The 19,566-nt window shown below is 43.8% G+C and overlaps 1 protein-coding gene across 1 annotated transcript in view; it reads right to left on the bottom strand.

Moving 5' to 3' along the window:
- The window catches only part of SETD5 (SET domain containing 5), a 61,479-nt gene that overhangs the window by 4,825 nt on the left and 37,088 nt on the right, over nt 1-19,566 (bottom strand). Inside the window, exons 14-22 of the mRNA XM_052679097.1 lie at nt 16,632-16,901; nt 15,552-15,872; nt 13,902-14,144; nt 10,534-10,663; nt 9,225-9,478; nt 7,522-7,578; nt 5,597-6,043; nt 3,670-3,956; nt 557-690 (exon numbers count right to left, since the gene is read on the bottom strand). Coding sequence (XP_052535057.1) covers nt 557-690; nt 3,670-3,956; nt 5,597-6,043; nt 7,522-7,578; nt 9,225-9,478; nt 10,534-10,663; nt 13,902-14,144; nt 15,552-15,872; nt 16,632-16,901 — 2,143 coding nt within the window. The remainder of the gene's footprint in view (nt 1-556; nt 691-3,669; nt 3,957-5,596; nt 6,044-7,521; nt 7,579-9,224; nt 9,479-10,533; nt 10,664-13,901; nt 14,145-15,551; nt 15,873-16,631; nt 16,902-19,566) is intronic.

Below are 19,566 nucleotides of genomic sequence, written 5' to 3'. Positions count from 1 at the left end.
GAGGGAAGGAACAGCAAGGCAGAACTGGGTTCATCTCAGTGAATAAGTGTGTCTCACAGAACTGACAAGCATCACAACTCAAGGAATCAAGTAACTTCAAGACAGAGACGAGGAAAGCTATGGAAGCTACATTAGCTCTTACCCCTGCCTAAAGCAAACATGCATTTTAGTAACGGTACATTTATCTGAATGTTCAGCCAACTAGAATTGTTAAGGTACCAGGGTACCACAATACCCTCATATTCCCAGCACACAGGTGCAATTGAGGCAGTGCCAGTTAACTCCTCTATCCAAGGGCAAAGAAGCTGTCACTGCCAGAGCCAAAATACAGGTGATCTTGAATCCAAACTCTGGATAGAACTGGACACCTTCCAGGTCTAACAGGAGAGCTTTACAGGCTCAGGCAATATCATCCAACAACAAAGTACGGTTTGCAGAAGGCCTTTATCAGGCGCTGGTGATGCTGGAGATGAAGGTACAAACGACTTCATAGGCAAGTTTACAAAGCTGAGCCCATTATCTCCCCACCAACAAGGAACTCAGAAGCTCCTCCTACCTGCATCTCTCTCAACAGCGCTGTCGCAGGTAGGTGAGGATTCATTTCTCTGGGACACCTTTGCACCACTTCGTAGCACCTTCTCCAGAATACCTCGGCCCTCTCGAAGCCTCTCCACTGACGTTGGGACCATCCTGCAACAAAAAAAGCAGTAACAGCTGAGGACTGCTATTACACAGTTGAGATCAATGTGGCCAACGCACAAGGGGCTGGGGGCGCTGGGTGTAATTGCAAGACAGATTTGTCTTTGAAGTCTCAAAGATTTCTACTGAAATTTACTGATGTGAAGTTGTTGCAGCTGCAAACCTATACCGTGGAAGGGAGGGATCAGAGAATACCAGCTCTCTAAGACAGGAGGAATAATAAAAGTCTGCTCTGCTTTTGCAACACAAATAAGCTCCTGTGGAATTTTAGACTGTTCATCACTGGCTACTATGATAGTGCTGCCCTGAGAAAAACAAGATCTTTTATCAGAAGGATGCTGTAAACATTCAGCTCAGTAGATCACCTGATTACAGGACACTCTGTCCCAGAAAGTTGTTTCAGGATTCAACAGCATTCTGAAAACCTACTGTTGTCTTAAAATTACATGTAGTTATTTTACATAGATTAATTTTATTCAAACTAAAAAGAAGGAAAGCCAGTATCTTATGATAATAAAATGTCAACACAGTAGTCAAATCAGCTACCATGGTCATTCTGTCCATTATTGCTACTTTGTCCCATTCATTTTGTGTCTCAACATTGGTGCTAGACCTCATTTCATCATTTGTTACAAGCATTTGGTCAAAAGCTGGAAAACAGAGGTGAAGTGGCTTTCCTAGAGCCAATTTACAGAAGCAGAGCCACTGACACAGCCCGGATCCCTGCCACGCACCTACCATACACTGGACCATCCAAACCTCTTTAAAGGCATGTGTTTTAACCTGTAAAATAGTAGCACTTCCATCAGGGATTCATGATGCCTTATCCCAGACACTGAAAAATGTGTGCCTTAAAAATGCCCCAATATTATATAATTATCTTCAAACATTACACCAAACACACTGCATATCATGCAAATACGCAGTCTAAGAATGTATGTCCTGTATTCCTTATTTGTAAAGATATATTAAAGACTGTGCTTTACATTAGCTTTTAAAAATTTATTTAATAGCCCAGCTATTGAAGTTCACCCCTCACTGAAGCAGAAGGGAGAAGGGGCCACAGTTCACACCTCATGGAGGTGAATGGGGTGAGGGGGTGAATTCACACCTTCGTTGTTGCTATTGTTTTGCTGGAGACAGTTTTCTGCAAGGCTGGGTTTACTGGGCAGCAGCACATCTGTTTACATTGTGATGGCTGTGTCTTGGCAACTGAAAGAGACAGAAACTTAATTTTTTTTAAATGAAAGCTGTTGGCAAATAGTGCAGAATTCAGCAAAAATCTGGACAAATGAAAATCAAGGCATGAAGTTTTAGATCCCACCATTTTCTTCTGTCCCTTGTATTACACTAGTGTGAATGTCTGGAAATGTATCAGAAATGTAAGTGCCCTGAGCTGAAGGTGAGACTGGATCTCAAGTTTAACTCTGTAACACAGCTTCTAATACGTTTCTTTTTGAAGTGGAAGGGGACCATAAGACCCTAAGGGGCCTTGCCCACTAGAGAACAGAAGAACAGGGATTAAAAAAAAAAAGGGAGCACAGGTGCTTAATCCTATTTCAAAACACATCAGCACGGCTTCAACTTTTACACTCAGAGTCCTATGACAATACCATATTGAATCCCACAACTCTTGAAATCGTGTGATAAACTGAAGCCAGAGCATCTGCTGAGGAGGAGCCGATGAAGCAAACAGAACAGAAAGCCCCACACTGGGGCAAGGTCACCACAGGCACTTCATCTCCAACTAAGATTTTTTTCTCATTCAGCTGGATTTTTCTTTTTGCCGGCAGAAAGAAGTGGCATGGGAGGAAAAGGGCAGGTGAGAACAGCACTTGCACAAAGTAATCATGAACATCGGCTGACTCCCAGCTGCTGTCAGTGGACACCTGGCAGAAGGGCTGCAGGCAGACAGACTGCTATCACAAGATCAATTATTTCTCTGAAATTTTCACTGGAAGAGTGTGGATATTTGGGGTGGGGAAGGTCTGTAAAAAGGAAGAAAGCACATCTTATGATTCCTGTAAAGTCATCCAAACCTGTGTTTCTCAGATACTATCAACCTCACGCTTCCTGCAGTCTTCAGCGCTGCTCAGCCTCTTCTCCCTTCCCAGCCCCTGCCACGGCACACGCAGTGCCACCGGTGCACCTGTGCCATGTGAGTGCTACCCATGGCCTGCCTTTACCCCTGCACTCTCCACAAACAGACCATGAAGAAAAGGCAGCAAAGCCACTGTACTGCAGCACTGCAGCGAGCAGAATTCTAAATCCCAACCATCACCACGTATACAGACCATGTGCACAGACTACAACTCAATACTCTGCATTTCAGCACAGCAGTGCTTCATTTTAGTGATCAGGCATTACTATTAAAAGTCTTTGAAAACTAGCATTTCCCCATGTTAAATCTTCACACAGTAACACAGCAGGGAGGTTTTTTTACATTTTGGGCAAACTAACTGCAGCCTGGTAACTGCACTTCAAAGCTATTTGTGCAAGGCACAGGAAAGCTGAGGCTGTTCCACTGTCCCTGCTTCTCACACCAACGCGAGGCTGTGCAGGGCTCCACCAGCTTTCCCCTTCTGAAAAAACCAACCTTGTATCATGTACATCTAAAAGAGTGGAAATTCAACAACAAAAGACCTTTTAACCTAGACCCAGATTAAATTCTCATTACAAGTTAAGTCCTTCAAACTTAGGCCCTTAAAAGGAAACTGGTGGAAGAGAGAACTGTTTGACTTCATCTTTCAAGGCAGATTTTTGATATCTAAACTAAGAACCAAAGGGCATGCTGAGAAGGCTGCTGGTATTCTTCAGTATAACAATTAAGAAAGAGAACTATGCCAGGACACCCAACAGAATCCGTCCCACTGCAGTTACAGGACAACAGAAATGCCCTGCTCCTTCCCCCCCGAGTTTGGTTCATCTCTGCAGAGCAGTCTGAGCTTTGCTTGGAGGGATAACACTCACCACCTGCTGCTGATGTTCTCCTGGGATTTGCAGAGTGATGCTGAGGAACTAGTTCCCCTTGAGTCTGGGGGGCTGATGTCCTCTACGTGAGGCAGGGAAGGATGAGAAGGGGAGAAGCCACTTTGTGGGGAGGACGGGGTTCGTACTACAGAGCCTGGCAGGCTGCTGGCATCTGTGTCAGTCCCAGAACCGCTGCTGCCCTGCCGGGTAGGAGTCCCTGCGCAGCGCACCGAATCGCCTCCCTCCTTGGCTTCCTGCTTCCTCTTGCGGTATTCCAGCAGAGACACCTGCAAGGAAAGTACAGCTATGAGTCAGGGAAAGCAAGGGACGAGGTGAGGGGAAAGAACACGCCTACACATCATTTCAAGAATTGTTTCTCTTTGCAGAGGAAACTTTACAAGTTACATTGGGATTATAAATCTTCCTGAATCTGCAGGCAATCTGGAGAAAGAGCTAAATGATGCAAATTTGGACCACTGCCCCACTTACCCACATTTACAACTGGTACTTCACAAGAAATATATGGCTGGTTTGCTTCTGAAATTTCATACTGCTTCTCACCTCCTTCACCACTCCACGGTTCGTGACATAACACAATGCAGATCTGTACACCTGTACGTCTCAGAAACCTGAGAATAAGAGCCTTCTTCACTGAACTGATTTTCAGAGAGTTCTGTTCACCATTTCAGCCACACTGGACTGTGTGGGGGACCTGTGATTGGCAGAGCTCAGCACAGAATTCCAGCCTGCTTAGAGCAGGTTCACACTATGGTGGTTCACCACTCACTGTTGCACACTTCTGACATTATCACTTAAGTAAATTATATTCCTCTAATAGAGATAGTTTATGTTTTGTGCAAATCAGTCTCAGATTTGTAAAAGGCACAGACTAAAGTATCCCATGATGCTGTCCTGCAACACAGGACAGCAAGACCAAAACCACACAAGCATTTCCAGCTGAGCGCTTACCTTTCTGCATGCCTCCCCTTATGATGAGGCACAGTGCCTCATGAAAGGCTTGCAGAAGGAAACTGCTGAAGAATTTAACAACTACAGTTCAATGTCTGCATACAAGTCTTTACAATGTTAAACTGCTGAACAGGGTATTTCCAGAAGTAACTCAATGGATGAAATTTTTAAGATAAGCGTAACCGAAAAACCAACCAACCATAAAAAAGACCTTCCAGACACCTGGACACTTGACCCAACTTGCCAATTTGCCAGCAAAGTCTGAGCACAGGGTAAGACACTGATAAATATCTGCACAAGTGTACGTTTATCTGTCCTATCAGCATCTGTTTTTATCACAGCAATGCCTGATTATCACTTCTACTCAGTTTTAGCCCCCTGTGGATCACTGGCTTACTACTAGAAACCAGTACTCACTCACTTTGTATTAAACAATACTCCCATGCTTCTAGTTTCAAAGTGCTAAAATTTATTAAGAATCTTCACTTACTTTTCCTGCGATGCTGCTACCTTCCCATATTATTAAGCCTTCCCAGCAAACAGCCCATATTTTCTTTCTAAATGTTGGGCTCTCCTTCCAAGTAATGCCTCCACCAATGAAACAAGTGGCACTTTGTTATTACTCTGCCTCTCGCCTCTCTTTAACAACTGTTTATGAAGGCTACCAGCACCACATTTCCCTTTCTGTGCTCCCCAAAAAGGTATTCCTGATGTGAGTTGGTCACATCAACTCTCACACCAGGATCTTGTCTAAATGGTCACTCCCTCTCTTTTAACGACTTTACTGATTCTGCCCAGGCATTGGACACCTGGATTACTTGCCAAGTTTATTTTAGTTATATTCCATTAAAAAAAAAAAAGAAGAAAAAAAAAAAAAAAGCTTCATTTTTCACCGCATGCCTTCCCCACGGTGAAAGAATTTCTGCAGTCCCAGCACGTCTCATACAAGAATACTCGCCTTCTTCCTTTGTGGTGGGTTCTGGGGAGCAGATCGGACGCCTTCACAAGCCCTCTCGCCGCAGGGAGACATGGATCCATGCGCTGCCTCTTTAAGCAGTCCTGACTCATGTCTGCTGAAATATCCTTCAGAAGGAGAGCTGCAGCATCCTGCTTCCGAATTCACTGGCTTCCTGTCTCCCAGACACGCAGATCCCCGCAACAAGCCATCCACACGTGGCATAGCGTTCAATGGGGAAAAGGCATACATTAAATTAAACTCTGTCCGAAAAGCCTGATCAGAGCTTCGTAGCAGCATCTGTGCTTCCCCACTTTTTCCTGGGAAGTTTGTCTCTGAAGTAGAGTTTATGGAAGGTTGTGGAGCCAGATCAGAGGATCCAAAGCTGAGCAGCGACGGCCGTTCTGGGCAGGTGTTTGCACTGGAATCCACGTCAGATCGGAGGCAGAGCTACAAAATCCAGGAAGACCACAGGATGGGGTGGGAAGTCAGGAAAAGGATCAGGATCAGGCAGGGATGGGGAGAGAAACTTCAGTCAGAAAACATTCTGTACAATGCGAACTTCCTGCTTTCCAGCTTTTTGTTTTTAATCACCCTCTTGACACTGTGCTGCACTGTTCTGTTTGTTCTAGAAGGGAATGACCGGGACTAAATAGTAATGCAGTTTAGCTGCCTAGTACAAGATGCCCTTTCTCCCTTTAAAAGTCTTAATGCAGCAGAGGGCAAGACTCAGCATTATCCCCTGTCCAGTCAATGAAGGGAAAAAAAAGCATCTTTGATCACCCGAAATGTCCCAAAGCTGACATTAACAGTTCATGCTAGCTAGGTTCGCTCTCAGGAAAAACAGAAGAGATTTGGTGTCCATCTGCTGTTTTATTGGCCAAGTTCTTGAATGCCCTAAGTCAACCACCACCGACTCCCTAACAATATGATGCCCAGAATCCCCAAAGCATTTGTTTTCACATCTCTTTCTCAGCAATCTCTAACAATGGTCCATTCATTAAATTTATACTGCGTTTCCACGGTTTACATTCTCTAACAAAGGCGTAACGGCGTCATCTTTGCACTGTCACAGTTTCTGAACACTAGGGGCTGACACAATGGTATATCCATTGTACTACTTTAAGTGCCAAAAAACCTCCCAGGCAAAGGAAGAAATGATGCTCTCCTTCACCATGTTGTCAGGATCTCAGACAATGAACATAACTGACACGACTCCATGCTCTTTGCAGGACTACAGTGCTCAGCCAAAACACAGCAGCACTAGGCACCAGATCTGCCCCACTGCAGCTGCTGAAGTATTTTTCCCCTTGTATTACAGCCCCAGTAAGCTGCCACATTAGAGATGAATGTGTATTTTACACAGTTTCAGACTATTTCACCTCATGTTTCACAACAGGCCAGCAGCTAAATAAAGTACTGTATCTCATGCCTCCTCAATGTTTTAAGACTGCAAGTGAACAAGACGTAAATCAAGGCTGAAAAGGGCAGGTCAGGTGCCCCTACCCTGCCTCCACAAGCTAGTCTAAATAACCAGCCAACACTTCCCTATTTCTTCCCCAGGTGTCCTTTTGCTGCTGCTCAGTAAGTATCACAAAGCCCTTGTTTCCTGGGCTGGGGCTGATGCTATTTCCAACCTCACACCTCTTGCCTACATCTCAGAACTGAGGTATACCAGGTCTTCACATGATCTGTTCCCTACCAACGTCAACAAACGAATAATAAATTCCAGTCTTCAGTTAATTTCATTTTGCTTTGTTTTCTCTCTTGCGATAATCCTGAAAAACCTGCTCAGTCTTATCGCAACTAACGCTCCACCCTTGTCCCCAACAGCCCAAACTTCTCATCCCTCCCATCTCACTGAAGCCTCAAATGAACACCAGCACACACGCTCTTCATTCACACACAACCGAGGCAGTGATACCCACCTCAGGTGACATGGACTCGGGTCTATGCGCAGGGGAACTCTCAGGGGAGGATACGTTCTGAAGGGAGGGAAAGCATCTTGTTATTCATATAGCTAAGCAGTCCAGAAGCAAAATGAAGTCAATTAAAAACAAGCACAGAGGTTAGCAGTGGCTACTCTAAGCAAAGGCTATCCAGGAACTGGCCCACATTTAATGCTAACTCTGTCAAGTTCAGTGGTTTCTGTGGTTCTATGGTCCTATCATTTCCCAGCAAGCCAGCAGTAGATCATCACCTGCTCACTCGAGGAGGCTTGTAAACCAATAAAAGAATCACTGCTGTTTCCTTCCCACCATGCTATACAGCCACAGGACTAAAGTACAAACCTTTGGATGAGTTTATTTTGTGAGACATACCCTCTCAAGTTAGAATGAAGAACAGAATGAAACAGACGTGCCATTACAATAGACTTGTTATGAGCGAGCTGCATTTAGAGAAACACGGGAATTCGAACAAAGCTGCCTATGGTCTAGAGGGAAAGAAGGTAAATGGGGCAAGCACACAGAAACATAGTGCAATACAGGCTTCTAACATTGCAACCAACATGCGAAGGTGAGACTGAAAATCAGTGATTAGACTGTGGAGGCACACAGCAGTACTGCTCTGATCTGCCACCTCAACCACAGCAGAAGTAAGGACAATTTACAGTCCAGCTCTGTGCCTGAAACAGCCTTTCATCTCTCCTCAGCGCTCCACAATCTTCCCTGCTGACCTCCACAGATTTGCCTTTCAGACATCTTACAAAAAAGAGTTCTCAAAGAAAATAATCAGAAGCACATTAAGCTAAAAATACCACAAAGGACTTTTTGCAAAGCAGATGAGGGAGCAAAAGAGTCTCCAGTATAGAGCAGTCTGTCACTGCACAGAATTATTTTTAATAGTTTTAAATGCAGAGTCTGAGCAGCAGACTTTTTTTTTTGTTCAATTTTTTAAATGAAAATATGCAATACTATAAGCTAAAAATAAACTACAAACAGCACAATTCCTATTCACATAAAGAAATGCAACACAAAATGGAAGTGGAATGTCCTGGCAGATAACTCTCACTCAGAACTGAGAGCAAGGAAATCCACCTAAACAGCCTGCTCAGTACTTCTGCACATAAGGAAGCTGTCATGAAATCAAAGGCACAGAGTATTGACTTGCTACACCAGCAAGAAAAAGGAGAAATGAAGAACGCAGGGGAAAGTGATGTAAAATATTTCTACCATATTTTGGGTGATTAAAATCTGTCGAGGGAAAAAGAAGCTGAGGATGTGTCAGACAGCCTAAGGAAACTGGAGCACTGTTACATTCTTTGGAAGAGACATGGAGGACTGGGAACCATATGGGCAATGAGAGATGAAGGAGGGAAGATGACTGAAGAATACTGAAGAGCCTGCAAAATATAGAGCCATAGAAATGAAGAAAAGAACCAATCTAATGTTAATGATGGGATGTGAGGGGAGGCTGGGCTGCTACAAGGTTTGAAATTTAATGGAGAAAGAAATTTGCTACAGACAGAAGTGGAGTAAAGGAAAAAGGCAGCAGTACTTGAGTGTGCCACCACAATGCTGCTCAGGAAGATAGTTGCATACTCAAAAAGGAAGGTGTGTCTAGTGCTACCTCTGTGGCATATCTTCCAGTTCCTCTCTTTTTGGCATTTTGAGCCTCCAGTTGGATTTACCTCAAACTGTAGTGGAGTATTGCAGCGACTAGCAGCCAGAGAAGGAATTGGTGAGAACATCACACCATAACCATTGCGACTTTCCTCCTCTCCTGGCACAGAGGAGCAGGGTGTAGCCAGCTGTGGGCTCACTGAGCCAGGAACTGAAGGGATGGGAGGTGGAGGGGTGACAGGAGACAGAGGCCTCAGCAGCTTCTTAACGTTCTGCTCCATCAAGTAGCGAGACTTCCATTTCTTCAGGGGACTCAGCAAGTCTGAAAAGCAGAGTGAACTGAGGATAAGACTGCTCCACGAACAACTGCAAATCACACACCACCTCCTTTCCCTTCCTCCCAACCCAAATGGAGTCCATGAATCTCCAACACTGTCATGGAAGAAAATATTTCCATTAGTAGAAAAGAAGCCCAGGAGGGAGCTAGGGGCACAGGAGCCAGGAGGGTCAGAAGGAAACGTCAGTGTCACTGCTATGAACAAATCACAGAGAGCAGTTTTCATTACTTGAACCCAGCAGTTCAAGTTCAACCCTATATGCAACATCAATACAGTTCAAACATATTTTACTCCAACAAAACATTAATCCCTTTCTGTAATATCCTTTTTGATGTGCAGTTAAAAAAACCCAACAAAACCCCAACAATTAAGTAAATCTTGCAGCTCAGTTGTTTGCTTCTTCAGGTATTGCTCAGGGATGTGCTTTTAATGGTTTTGGTGCTCTGGTCATTTCTCAGTAATTTATCTTTTCAATAATCACTTTCTTATTATCTGCATATTATCTAGCTTCCTGCCTGTCATTCTTGGAAAACTTATCACTGATCAGGTGGATCTTCTCAACTTCTTTCACCGCAGAAAGATTCAGGCAAAATACTTAACCATCCTGCTGCTTTTCTCACAGATTTGAGCTCCTCCATCTTTGAGATTGATTTGCTCATTACATACACGCCTCTCAGACTTTGCTACATCTTTCTATAGTCAGCAGATATTTTGTCCATCTAACAGCATCCTGCTGAAAAGAGATTAAATTGTACTTCCCCTCCTACCACTGGACAAATGATTACATGACACTGGGGTCAATGATGCAAGATAAAGTGATTGTCTTTTCATAGGAAAATACTGAGAAATTTAACACATGATGCTCAAAGCTAGAATGTCTACAGAAACCTGAATGAATGGCAAAGGAACATTCTCACCTGTCAGAAAGATGCACCATGAAGCAGCAGTACACATTAAGATGCCAACCTGTATAACTGCCTTTGTTATTCGGCAGCTTCCCCCGCTTCACTCAAGTGCCCTCATGGTGCTCAGCACTCACCTGTGTCATCTTTGCAGATGCTGGAAGAGCTGCTGTTCTCGTTACTTTGGTACAGACATTGGGCTCTGTTCTCTTGTGGAGCTGGTGAGGTCTGAGTCATCCCCTCTTCCAGGGCTTGTTTGATCCAGCGCTGAAACAGAACGAGACTACATAAACGTGCAACCCCTCCAGTGCTTCCTGTGCAATCCTGCAGGATGAACTGCAACTCCTACACTATGTGCAGCGGGGCACACTGCTCAGAACATGAGATTACCTTCTTCACACATACTAACAGCTACTGTGATGGATGTGACTACGTGCTTCTGACGAAATGTCTACTAGGGACAAGTCTTCAATAATAACAAAAGTAAAAAACAAAAAAACAAATTATAAATGAAATTAAAATAGCTGGCAGCCAAGATCTATTAGAAACAAGCTTCATTAATAAAAATGAGTTGTCTGTTAAGGTATCTTAAAACTTTGTTTTTTGCAAAAAACTTGTTTCCTGCTAAGGAGCATGAGCACACTGCTTCACTAAAGCATATTAGAGCCTAACAGATTCTGCTCTAACAATTCCTCTGAGAAATGGCTGAGCTTAGTCACATAGTTCTTCCAGGACTGTGCTTGCTTCCAGGCAGAGAAAAAGAACAAAAACATCTGATAAAACACAAGCAGCAGTTTTCAAGGGGGTTGGAACAAAAAAAAAAAAAAGAAAAAGCATCTTTTCTTCAGCTACTAATAAAAGAGATAAAAATCACAGTGGTCTTTAGAACATGGATGTGAACTTGAAGACTCATCAAATGAGCTGTTACAGTGGCTGGGCTAACTGCATGTCTTGATCCAAACCAACTCCTGATGGCAGGCAGGAAACCTTCAGTTACTTTATTACAAAAAATAAATACAAAATGGAAAACAAAAAGCTAATTCAGCCAAATGACAGGAGCCAAATTACCCGAGAGATTCACTTCACAAGTCTTTTATGCTCAGAGAAAGGTTTAAGACCATAACTTTGCTTTCCAGTAACCCAGTTAGTTCTTCTGTGCATCAGCAAGGTGTCTTATCAGAGTTACACACACAGTGTGTTCCTCAAGCTATCGTGGAAGCGTGTCAGAAACTCCGTGGTCACAACCCTCCAAGTGAAACAACTTTAAAGCAGAGGTGAAGAGCAGGTAACAGGATCTATTCTGATGGCCTTCATTACCGTGCAGCAGACACTTTCTTTGTTCAAATCTATCTCAGTGAATTACACTGCAGCCACTACAAGGAGTGTGGAGTGCCAGCCAGTCATTGTGGAGCTCTGCTACCTCAAATGTGGCGTCTGATCTGCCAGCCAAGTCACTGTACGTGTGATGAATGTGAACATGTTACACAGTTCAGTTTCCCTGGTACAGGGAAGGTACAGACATTGGCACGCTTTGGACACAAGCTGAGATCAGCTTAGTTTTTCGGCACAGTTCTCTGTAGATTAAAGAAGAAGCCTACAGACAATCCAAGAAAATACACGTGACCTATTTGAGCAACCTTTACAAACCATCATTCCTGACCGAATAATCAAGAAGCAACAACAAAGATCAGATCATGGGAGAGTAACATCATCATCAAGTTCTGGACCATTTCTAAACCTCAGCTAGCTGAAAAGGAGGTCTTCCTTGTGAGAGCTTTCTGAACATTCCTGAGCACGAGTAGCAGACTTTTTCCTACATCTCCAGGCTGTCAGTAGCAGTGATAAAAACACCAACTGCTAGCAAGCAGTCTTTTCTGTGGAAAAACTGGGGAACTCCTATAAAGGAGATGAAAATCCTTATTAGAGCAGTTATAAATTATTTTATTTCAGAAAGTAGAAATCTATTAAAAAATCTGCAACATGGGTTCTGGACACTGAATCCTGCAATGTTTCACTAATTATTTAGGTAACAGAACAGGCAGTGTGCTTAAGTTTTCAGATGATGCCAGCCTAGGAGGAACAAGAACATGCTAGAAGACAGCATTCAACATTTTCTTAGCAAACTGGGAAATGGATGGGAAAAAAAAGGACATAGCTCAATACAGACTAGAAGAAAATACCATACAAAGCCAGAAACAATCACTTCTAAAATTATGGCCCTGAAAAAAATATAGATTTTTTCTAACAAACATGGTAAATCACAGACTGAACAGGTCTAAATCAACCCGTCAACAGAAAATTCAGTTGTCATACTGGGAAACACAAATAGGTATAGGCTACATGACACAAAGTAGCTTTCTGCTTTATTCAACACTGAGAATGCCTGAGCTGCAAAACAACGTTCACTGACTTCAAAAAGACGTGGAGCAAATGAAAGAAGTCCATAGTGAGACTATTCCATTCTCTCCCAAGCAGTCACAACTACTGTATGACTAGAAAATAGCCAAAGGTAACAAAAGATGCATGGGAAGATTGCCCACAGAAGCAAACAGGACTTTGTTCCCATGAGTATATATGAACCATCAGAGCCATTCCATCCATACGAAGGAAATAATGAGACTTTTTTTTTTTCCCTAAGCATGTGTTAGAGTAAGGCAACAAACTGGCAGGAGGTGAGAATGGTGAAGTCCAAAACTGCTCTTTGGAATAACTCCCTCAAAAGAGGGCAAGGAAACTAGGACGTGTTTGAGAGCTACCAAGACTGCAAGATCAGAGAGGATTTCCATAAAGCTGCTCTCAGGTAATTAGTGATACAGGAACTGGAAAAGCCTCTGAGCAAAGCTGACAGGTGACAGGCAAGATGGATTCAGAAAGAAATGTGACTGAACTACTGTTTCCCTGCAGATGGGTAAATGCTAGCATTTGCTGGCCACATACCACCTCTGGAGAAACAAAGTACTCAGCTGGGCTCAGCTTAGGTTTCCTACAGGGCCACAAACAGACAGCTATTTTGTGATCCCAAAAAGAGAGCCATGGGCTTGCTCTTGTGAAAAGGCTCTGCTAAATAACACAGGCTCTCCAAAGAGAACAGAACCTGACTGAAGCACTGTATTCCCAAGGTGCTCTGGAACACTGTCCTGTCCCCACAGCGCCAACCATCTTCTGACTGTGAAAGAAGTGAGGAAATGCATTCTAAAGGCAACAATTAAACCCATTAAATTACGCATGCTAGATAATAAACAGCCACGATAAATGCAAAAATAAATGTTTCAAAGGGGACCACAGAACACTTCTGCTACAGTAGAAAGCAAGGATGAAGACTTGAACCCTGGGCAGGAGAGGGTCAGCAGTCATCACTTACAGACTGCCTTAAGACACCGGACAAGGCCAGCTCAGCAGGAATACATGGAAACATGTTCTCAAAGAGAACAGGACAGATTTACAATTGTGCCAGCAATAGCATGATGAGTATACAGCCCCCAGAGTAAGACATGAGCAAACATACCTTTTTACAGGAGCTGTAAATTCCATCCAACAGAAAGGGCCTTCGACGCCTCTCAGGGTTGAAAGGTGATCCAAAACGAATGTAGTGTTTAGGTGTGGTACAAATTAGCGGGGAGTGGATGAGACCTGGCAACATATTTAGAGTTGTTGCCAAAACTGTTGGGTCTGTAGTAATGCGCAGAGGGCATTCAATAGGGCACTCCTGCTTTTCTGCCTTGTCATTCAGCCATTCCGTAACAAGATACTGAAGGAGAAAACACACGTCAATGCAACTAGCACAGAGAAAGGAAAGGTGATATGGCACAAAGGCATACAGGAAAGCAATCTTGGGGTCAGCTCGTATGCTAAAACCTCCTTATATTCCTCAACAGGAAAGAACACAGCCACAACTTTGCTGCATCAGTTACAATTCTTATCTACTGCAGGCGCAGCTTTAATCCTGTTTTGTAGGAGTAGCTCAATTTTACCTTAATTAATGTTATTAGAAGGTTCGCCTAGAATTCGACTGCCTTGTTCTAAGCCAGTTTCTAGCTGCAAGCCTAACTGTATTCATAGCTATTTATTTGTTCCCAGTACATTCTACCTTCTGCAAATTCTCATTTCCCTGAAAAACTTCTCCCAGCTTGCACATTTTAGTCTGCAGTCACATTTCCCTCTCAGTCTTCAGTTCTGCCAAGCTGAAAGCTAACCTATTCCATTTTGTTCTAAACAAATATCCCCCATCCTGCCATCCCCTCATCCATAAAAGATGCTGCCACTGATCTCCATACCCAATACACTGCTATGCTATTCTGAACTTATATTCTGCCTAACTCTTACTACATAATGGCTCAACTTTTCTCTCTTCATCCTCTTGGCAGCATACACAAGAGAATCTCTACTACCCTTTGCAGGATGCAGTAACCTACAGTTAATGCTGGTGGCTTTATTTTGGTTTTTTTTTTAAAGTAAGTCTCACTTCACCTCTGTGCTGTTTGATTTAATGTAAAAATTCTTGGCTGACAGCCCTTTCCTCCTTGCTTCCAATACACTGAAAGCATGGAGAAAACTTCTCAAGACTGTATGCATGCAGTTTCTGGATTCTTTTCTCTGGGAATTGCCTAGCACCTCACAGATGACTGGGTAATACCTCAAGCTTAATGTGCCCACAAAGAGCATACTCTTTTCTTCAGCCTAGCTCTCTTCCTTACCACAGACATCACTTTTTGCTCTCTCAACCAGGGCTCACCCTCCACCACCCAATTCCTTATAATGACAATCCTCCTACAACCCTTTTGTCAGGACCCCTCAAGCTGGAAGTGATCACCTCCCCACAAAGATAAAGCTGTGAGATTTGTCTCTTTCTAGGCTCTTTGCTGTACCCAACAGTGAAACCATTCCTACTGCACCTCATTCAGCCTGCTGGTACCTAAGTTCTATGTAGACTAACTGCATTGATCTGCTAATTGTTTCTTGGTCTTTGTACAGCACTGAGCAGCCATCTGACTCATGATGAGGGCTCTTAGACACTACAAGAGAAAAAATAAAGCCAACATAAAATCAGATCATTCTGAGTGTTCTGAAAAAGAGTTTCCCCTGAGCCAACTTTTTCCTAAAGACCACAAAACACCTACTTTTTCCCTGTCCAGTTTAAGTATTTGATCATATTTACCTTTTTAGTTTTGGGGTACTTCACTGCAGTCCGATTAGACTGAGATCCTGCAGCCAGGATAACAGTTGGGTCAGATCCCATCAACTGTCTGCCTTCTCCTGGACCTTCTACACTGGTGACATCTGTCGTGGTTACCAAGTTGGCAGTGCTTCCCTCCTCTGAGACAGTCTGTACAAGTTCAGCTTGCTGGGAATTGGCTTGTTTCTGTCTTCTCAGTCTTTGTGCTGAACTGGTCCGGTATCGAGAGAATCGACTTTTTGGTCGGGGCCTGGAGGGTTTTGCTGGAGCAGGCTTAGTAACTGTTTTTTCTGGGACAGCATCCTACAAAACAAATCGCCATTAGTCCAAGCACCATTAGGAGCCTTCTATTTCTCTTCTAAAAGACTGACACACACTACTGTTTTCTTTGCTGTGTTCTTAAGAGGTCAGCTAGTATACTGTGCTTCAGTAAGACAGCAGCATTATTCAACTTGCTATTTGTCTTAAGGCAACTATGCTCACCTCTAATCTGAGCTGGCAAGCATCATTCTAGGCAAGTATCTGTGAAAATACCTAGGCAAAATATCTGCTGCATAATGGGAACACACGCACTGAAAGTAGACAGGAAAAAAAATAAAGCAAGCAAACCCCCCCCCCAAAAAAAACAAACACAAAGGAAAAGGAAAACACCTCCTAATATACAGCCCACTGAGTGAAGGAGCTAGGCTTAATCCACCCAAAGGAAAGTGCCACCTAAGAAAAGTCTTCCTACATTCCAACTGAGGGCACAAGAAAATGCAGGCTCTTTGCAGCAGCACACGGTGGGAAGACGAGATAACATACAGACGTATATGCAGACTAGATAAAAGGCAAAAGTTCTTCAGCATGAGAACTGGATGACCGGATCCAAAGGACATGCAATCTCCATCCTTGGAAGTGTTAAAGACAAGACGGGGTAAACACAGGGCTGCATGGTCTGACCTCAAAGCCAGCCCTGTCTGGGTGAGAGCAGGCTAGAGAGCCTCTGAAGTCTCTCCCAATCCTGATGAGACAAGCTGCTTACGGGTTTGGTATGCAGGCTCTAACACATCTTCATCTTACCGCTACTACTTGTGAAGACCGCCTTGTGTTCACCCCAGTACTGCTGTTACTGTTAGAGACACTTGAAGCAGCAGCAGCACTCAGTGTTGAGCTCGCATCCTCAGTTTCGGGAGTTTCTGTTTTTATTTCCTCCAGCTCAGGAGTCTCAGAATTGACGCTGACTTCAGCATCAGTGCTGTTCCGGTCTGATGGCTGCTCTCGTCTCCTCTTTCTCTTTTCCAAGTTCTCAAACATGTGCATGATGGCTTCTACCTTCCTATCTTCCCGGGACTACAACACAAAAAAGTAAATCGAAGTTAGCACTGCAAATCATGCACACAGGAGAATGCAAGATCAGATAAGGGATGCAAAGCAGCTGACAGAACAACTGCTGAACAGCAGTGAACCAAGAACAAGATAGGGAAAAGACGAGGCTTTATTTTCTTTTTTCCTTCAAGCATTCGTTTTTAATACAGCAAATTTCCCAGAATACTGACAGAGTAATTACGCATTCCTAGAGTAATAAGAACTAGATTTTGTTCTTAAATAGGATCACTTAAATACTACTGAGTTACATTTATAAAATAGCCAAAAGGAAACATGATTTAAGAACTAAAAACTGGGAGAAAGAATGGAGTGAAAAGATGACCTGGAAACAAATGGATCTGCTTGCTAATGAAAAACATTAGAAGCAAACATAAGCCAGAGGCAACAGAAGTAAGAGAATCAGTAATTTTCAGCAAGCACAAAACTACCCCACAAATTGTCAGGAGATCATCCAGCTCAAAATAAAAGCTTATGTCCAAGCAGCTTACCCAGCGAGTAAGAAAAACAGAACATAAAAGAGCAGAGAGGCAAGGAGATATTTATTAGGTAAACAAACAACAGGAAATCTTATCACCTAGCTGTGTCAGAAATAATTGTGAATTCCATATGCAAAAGAACCAGTACAATAATGCTGCAGAGGCTGGCAGACAAGCCAAGTGAATTTCAAGAAGAATCAGGTGAGACGAGGTGCCTTCTAGGAACTGCCATGGGGGAGGAAGTGTCTTAAAGTACACAGCACTACTCACACACATCAAGCCTGCCACTGTGGTGTTACGTTTCAAAAATATTCAGTCCACAAAAATAAATTTTTAAGATTGAGAAAATTGCAGATACAGGTATTTAACTGGTGCCAAGCATAGAAAACTGAAGCTCATTACAGGAGATTAACTGGCGAAACACGCACAGGAATAGGGCTTACAAGCTCATGGGAAACTAACACTACACGTGGATACGTTTCTCGAACTATACTGTCTCAGAAAGATATCAGTTTCCTTGCAATAAAAATAGAATCTTCCCCTAAGCTTATGGCCAGTCTGACGGGAGGCTGCTTTTATTCAAACTTGAGCAGAAACTAACTGCTTTATCTTGCCCCTTCTAAAAAACCCATGGGATAACCCAAGGATCTCTCTGCCGGATGGCCCCTGGCTCTGCAATTTACTGTACCATCTTAACGATTAAAACACTCTCGGGAAATTTCCACACGGAAGATTGATCTCTCTGATTAGAGAAAAGCATGGTGAATCATAGAATCATAGAATCACAAGGTTGGAAACGACCTACAAGATCATCCAGTCCAACAGTCTTCTCATTTCCACTGCTACCACAAGCACTAAACCACATCTCGCAGCTCGTCACCCAGATGCCTCTTGAGCACTGCCAGGGACGGCGACTCCACCACCTCCCTGGGCAGCCATTCCAGTGCCTGACCACTCTGAGAGAAGTTTTTCCTCATGTCCAACCTAAACCTCCTCTGGTACAACTTGCAGCCATTACCCCGTGTCCTGCTCACTGCCTGGGAGAAGAGGCCAGCCCCTTTTACACCACAACCTCCCTTCAGAAGGTTGTAGAGTGCAGTGAGGTTTCCCCTGAGCCTCCTCTCTCCACACTGAACAATTCCAGCTCCCTCAGCTGCTCCTCATAAGGTTTGTGCTCCACACCCCTCACCATTTCGTTGCCCTTCTCTGGACACGCTCCAGGGCCGCGATGCCTTTCCTGTAGTGAGGAGCCCAAAACTGAACACAGCACTCGAGGTGCGGCCTCACCAGTGCTGAGTACAGGGGATGCTCACCTCCCTGCTCCTGCTGGCCACACCATTTCTAATGCAGGCCAGGATGCTGTTGGCCCTCTTGGCCACCTGGGCACACTGTGGGCTCATGTTCAACCAAGCACCAACCAACACCCCCAGGTCCCTTTCCTCTTCACACTCATCCAGCCACTCGTCCCCAGGCCCATAGCGCTGCATGGGGTTGTTGTGGCCAAAGTGCAGGACCCAACACTTGGCCTTGTTGAACCTCATCCCATTCACCTCGGCCCAGCGATTCAGCTTATACAGATCCCTCTGAAGGGCCTCCCTACCCTCAGGCAGATCCACACCACCTCCCAACTTGGTGTCATCTGCAAATCTACCAAGGGTGCACTCAATCCCCTCACCTAGGTCATCAAAGAAGATATTAAACAAGATGGGCCCCAGTACCGACCCCTGGGGGACAGGGTATTTAGTGAACAAAGAAAACAAGAAACTCCTAACTCTGACACATTTGTTGCCTGGAAGAAGGATGGAAGTCCCTTTTCTTCACTGACTTTTTTAAACCAACAAATAAAAATAACAATATAAGAAAGTTGAGAAGAGACTTAGAACCAAAAGCACTAAGAAATATTTTGATCAAGATAGTAATATGGGTGCACAAAAAGATTCCCTACTTAACAATATAGCAACTTTCACTGATTTGTGCCAGAAATACTGTTGGTAGCCTATCCCTCTTGAAAAGGTTTGCCACTTCATCCTATCCCCTTCCCTCATGGCAACTTATCTGCACAACTGTTTGTCAACTCATACATGGAGCAGATGCAGGTTAACAAACCTAACTCATCAAAAAGGGTCAAGGTTCTGGCTCATCATATGGCTCCA

The sequence above is a fragment of the Tympanuchus pallidicinctus genome, unplaced genomic scaffold (genome assembly GCF_026119805.1).
Source record: "Tympanuchus pallidicinctus isolate F22 unplaced genomic scaffold, pur_lepc_1.0 scaffold17, whole genome shotgun sequence".
In the NCBI taxonomy this organism is placed as follows: domain Eukaryota; kingdom Metazoa; phylum Chordata; class Aves; order Galliformes; family Phasianidae; genus Tympanuchus; species Tympanuchus pallidicinctus.
Note: the sequence above shows the minus strand (reverse complement) of the source record. Positions and strands in the feature narration are given on the sequence as shown.